This window comes from Silurus aristotelis, assembly GCF_946808225.1.
Source record: "Silurus aristotelis genome assembly, chromosome: 19".
NCBI lineage: Eukaryota > Metazoa > Chordata > Actinopteri > Siluriformes > Siluridae > Silurus > Silurus aristotelis.
Window position 1 is genome coordinate 623,632 of NC_139592.1, and position 5,000 is coordinate 628,631.

Here is a 5,000-nt window from a genome sequence, read left to right on the forward strand (position 1 = left end):
AAAGCCAACACACCAGGACGAATAAACCCCATATTAAACCCCTTATGGAAAAAAATGCTCCACAAACTCGAGACGTTTTTCTTTCTGGACTCTCCGTCCAGACTCTGAATAGGCGAGGAGGAGAAGACTAGACACCGGACACACACACACGTAGCATACATAAATAAATCATTTCCTGTCCTGCGTCAGACCAGATCAGATCGCATCTGGTTTCTCGAGTTCTCAGAGTCACAGCTGATCCCGCACGATACGCACCGCTTCAAAAAGAACAAAACGCAGCAAATCTTCATGATTTCTTCTATTAGTTACCTTCTAAACAATCCTCCCTGTAATAACAAGCACATAAACTGAAACTGAGAAGCAGAAGAAGCACGTGAAGACTCTTTACTGGGTAACATAAGGAGATCGAGTTCCGTAATGACGTCATGTTCAGAATGCCATTGTGCTGCAGGAGAGATTTCGGTGTGAAATTTCCCACATCACGATTCCGTTCTGAACACAAGCATTAAAGTCGCATTGTAATAAACAGGATCGTTTCTAACATTCGTCAATAAGAATTCCCCAACTCGACTTTCCCCTCCCCCGTTTTAAATGAGAGGCGGAGTTTAGATGATTGACACTTTCAGGACACATCGTTATCCTTATAATCTATATAAGCTCATCTGGAAGCTCACAAGAACCTTCAGAAACATCGTCCTCATTCTGAAGCATGGTGGTGGAAGCATGAGGTTTAAGGTATGAAGGGTGCTTATTGATTTTCACTAAAGCAGTTCATCTCGCTGGTCTCCAGTGTCAGCACTTTTCTGAGCTTTTCAGGACGGAGGAGTTTCCACTTTTTTTGCGATTTCTCAGGAAGACAGCATGTGTGTTTAGTTTTTTTTTGTCTTTTTGAACTTTTGAGAAAGAGAAAGAAAAAAGTGGAAAAAAAAATCATTATTAAATCCTGCTTTCAGTCTGAAGTCAACCTACTATAAAGTTAGTTAGATACCATGAACCATGAGCAGATGTTCCTCCTCTGATGTTCAGCTCATACGGTGAAATTAAAGACTCATAAATCCTGAAAACTTTTCATTAAACATGTTTGTGATACACAGACAGATGTGAGCTCCTACCTTTTAGTTCTCACGAAGATGCAGTGCTTCCACATGCTGCTCCACAAAGCCGTAACATCACTCACCACTACGCGAGACATTCTCCACCCGAGGGAACGGAAAAACACCAGAAGGTCTAAAGCCGACACAGAGGTGATGTTTCTGTGGAAAAAATGAGTTCTCTTTTTTCTGGGCACGTTCTTTAAGTTTCATTGTCGATCAGGACAGAAAAAGAAACTTTATTTGGCAAATGGAGATGTTCCTCATATGTGGCTTGAAAGGTTTCAGGTTCATTCTAACGCAAAACAAGCAGCGTCATGAAAGAGATGAAAGTAATCCAGTCTGCGATGAGATCTTATTTTCCTTCTTTCAGCCTTTTTTCTGTGGAAGAATTTTTCCCAGGTCCGGCCCTCATGGAAACCTCCTGCATGTTCCAACAACAACTGGAAGCAGGCGCAGATCCAAACACGCCCAGCCTTTGCCCTCGGAGGAGGATCTGAACACTGAGCTCCAAAGGATGCAGGGGTTAAAACAAGGCTGGAGCTTAGTTCAAGCGGAAAGCAAACGCAGGAGAATGAAGCACAGATGTGCTCCTGTAGACGAGGAGGCAGAGGACAGAAGCAACGTTGTTCTCACAGGCGGAGGAAGACGGAGTTACGCTTGAAGCGTCTGTGCTTCTGGAAATGTTGTCACTTTACGGCATAATGAGGCCTTTCAGAGGTTACGCTGCCACAGCTGGAATAAAACTCAACTGGTTCTAACTCTAGCAAATACAGAAAAAGTGTGAGGAGCAAAATGAGGAACAAAACCTGGATCTACACTACAACCAGCTGAGCCTCCAGGAATCTTCAGTATGCAAACTAAAGATCTTTATAGTTGTGATTACACCACTGCACTGCTGCTGAGTTCTGGACTGTGATTGGTCAGAATCTGTAACGCCGGTTTATAAACTATGAATGCACTCGTTCTAATGCAGAGTTTTCGTTGCCATAGCAACAGATTGTTCACAGAGGCATGTACAGAGCACACTTCACTGATAATAAACAGATAAAATAAAGAGTATTCAGTTTTGCGGGTGAACATTTACATATCACGGAAGGAGTCTCCAGTGTCAGTAGTGAAGAACAGGATGTTTATCGCTGCTATAATGTAAGAGAACAGAAAGCAACTTGTTTAGTAACTAATCACAGATGAACAGAACTCATTTGTTGGTGAATAAATAAAACTTGGTGAGTTGCCATGGCGTAAAGGGGAATAAAACACTCAGGAACATGCAGTAAGAGGAAAATAATCAACTTCAGAATGGAAAAAAAGTCTCTGCTCTTCGACCCAAGGAAGGCAGACCTTCATGCCATGCCAAGTAAAGAGGAACATTTCCTGCTACTGCATCCAAAGATGCTCTACACAATTGTGTATTCAAATTTGTGTAACAGTTTGGGGAAGAACCACATATGGGTATAAAAGTCAAGTGTCTCAATACTTCTGGTGAAAGTTTATGGATGACAAGGAGGAAAAAACTTCCTAAAAACATTTTACACCATTTTAGGTTTTTTTCATGGCAATAAATAGAAGTGAGATCCTTACACGAGGAACAGAGATCAGCAGGGAGATCAGATCCTCACTCAGAGTCACGAGGAACACGATGTAAAATTCATCCACGACTCAGAAAGAGCCATTTCACTGGAAATCTAATTCCAATTCAGTATTATTAACCAATCGATCATTAATAATAATCAATGATGAATACCATCAAACATAATGAGGAAAAACTTTTATATTGGTATTACAGTTATTGCCCTTATACAGAGCGACAAAGTGATTTATACACCTGAGCAGGACGGTTTAAGACCCTTGTTCAGGGGCCCAACAGTGAGACCTTGGTGGTGCTGGGATCTCATGACCTTCTGTGCAGAATGGCTCAACCACTATGCTACCACTTCCACAATCATTAATATAAATATCACCAGTTTAGTGTAAAAGGGGCTGCAGGTGTGATGTGGTGTCCCACAGGGTTCTGCTTCAGTCCCGCTCTGATTCTCTTATTTTACTCAGACTTTTATAGTTTAAATTAACAGTAATAATGTCAGTTTTCACTTTAAACCCAGCCATTAGGGGGGCACAAGCCAGTGTACTCTTAGTGCCGGTCCCAAGCCCGGGTAAATGGGGAGGGTTGCGTTAGGAAGGGCATCCAGCGTAAAACATGTGCCAAATCAAATATGCGGATCACAAATGAGAATTTCATACCGGATCGGTCGAGGCCCGGGTTAACAACGACCGCCACAGGTATCGTTAGCCGACAGGGTACCGGTGGAAATTGGGCTACTGTTGGCCGAAGGAGGAGAAGGAGAGGAGGAAGGCGTCTACAGAGACGGCAGGAAAAGAAGCAGTGTAGGAGAGTAGAGGTTCGGGTTGGTACTTTAAATGTTGGTACTATGACGGGTAAAGGGAAAGAGATAGCTGATATGATGGAGAGGAGAAAGGTAGATGTGTTGTGTGTTCAGGAGACCAAGTGGAAAGGGAGTAAGGCCAGGAACATTGGAGGTGGGTTTAAACTGTTTTATCATGGTGTGGATGGGAAGAGAAATGGTGTAGGGGTGATTCTGAAGGAAGCGTACAGTAAGAGTGTAGTGGAGGTGAAGAGAGTTTCTGATAGGGTGATGATCGTGAAGGTGGAAGTTGAAGGGATGATGATAAATGTCATCAGTGCCTATGCTCCACAAGTTGGCTGTGAGATGGAGGAGAAAGAAAGATTCTGGAGTGAATTAGATGAAGTGGTAGATGGTGTACCTAGGAAAGAACGATTGGTGATTGGGGCAGACTTTAATGGGCATGTAGGTGAAGGGAACAGAGGTGATGAGGAGGTGATGGGTAGGTATGGTTTTAAGGAGAGGAATGTGGAAGGGCAGATGGTGGTAGATTTTGCTAAAAGGATGGAAATGGCAGTGGTGAACACGTATTTTAAGAAGAAGGAGGATCATAGGGTGATGTATAAGAGTGGAGGAAGGTGCACACAGGTGGATTATGTTCTGTGTAGGAGATGCAACCTGAAGGAGATTGGAGACTGTAAGGTGTTGGCGGGGGACAGTGTAGCTAGACAGCATCGGATGGAGGTCTGTAGGATGGTTTTGGAGGCGAAGAAGAAGGAGGAAAGTAAGGTTTGAAAGAAGAATAAGATGGTGGAAACTGAAGGAGGAAGAGTGTAGTGTGAGGTTCAGGGAAGAGGTCAGACAGGGGCTTGGTGGTGGTGAAGAGGTGCCGGATGATTGGGCAACTACTGCAGGAGTGATGAGGGAGGCAGCTAGAAAAGTACTTGGTGTGACATCTGGAAATAGAAAGCAAGACAAGGAGACGTGGTGGTGGAATGAGGAAGTGCAGGAGAGCATTAGGGGAAAGAGATTGGCAAAACAGAAGTGGGATCGACAGAGTGATGAGAAGAGTAGGCAGGAGTACAAGGAGATGCGGCAGCAGGTTAAAAGGGATGTGGCGAAAGCCAAGGAAAAGGCATATGAGGAACTGTATAAGAGGTTGGACACTAAGGAAGGAGAAAAGGATTTATACCGATTGGCCAAGCAGAGGGACCGAGCTGGGAAGGATGTACTGCAAGTTAGAGCAATAAAGGATGGAGAGGGAAATGTGTTGACTAGTGAGGAGAGTGTGTTGAGAAGATGGAGGGAGTATTTTGAGCAGCTGATGAATGAGGAAAATCAGAGAGAGAGAAGGTTGGAGGATGTGGAGTTGGTGAAGCAGGATGTAGATAGGATTAGTAAGGAGGAAGTGAGAGCAGCGATTAAGAGGATGAAGAATGGAAAGTCGGTTGGACCAGATGACATACCGGTAGAAGCGTTGAGATGTTTAGGAGAGATGGCAGTGGAGTTTTTAACCAGATTGTTTAACAGGATTCTGGAAGGG

General features: G+C 43.8%; 1 protein-coding gene across 8 annotated transcripts in view; it reads right to left on the reverse strand.

The window, feature by feature from the left end:
* iqsec1a (IQ motif and Sec7 domain ArfGEF 1a) overlaps positions 1 to 5,000 on the reverse strand; it is a 91,280-nt gene that overhangs the window by 51,398 nt on the left and 34,882 nt on the right. The window contains exon 1 of one of the 8 annotated variants that reach the window (XM_083520833.1): positions 1,113 to 2,156. The exons of 6 other annotated variants lie outside the window; for them this stretch is intronic. In XM_083520833.1, the coding sequence (XP_083376959.1) occupies positions 1,113 to 1,192 (80 nt within the window). In that variant the 5' untranslated portion in view covers positions 1,193 to 2,156. Of the gene's footprint in view, positions 635 to 1,112; positions 2,157 to 5,000 lie in introns of those variants that run through there. One more of the 8 variants, XM_083520839.1, reaches the window with a different exon arrangement.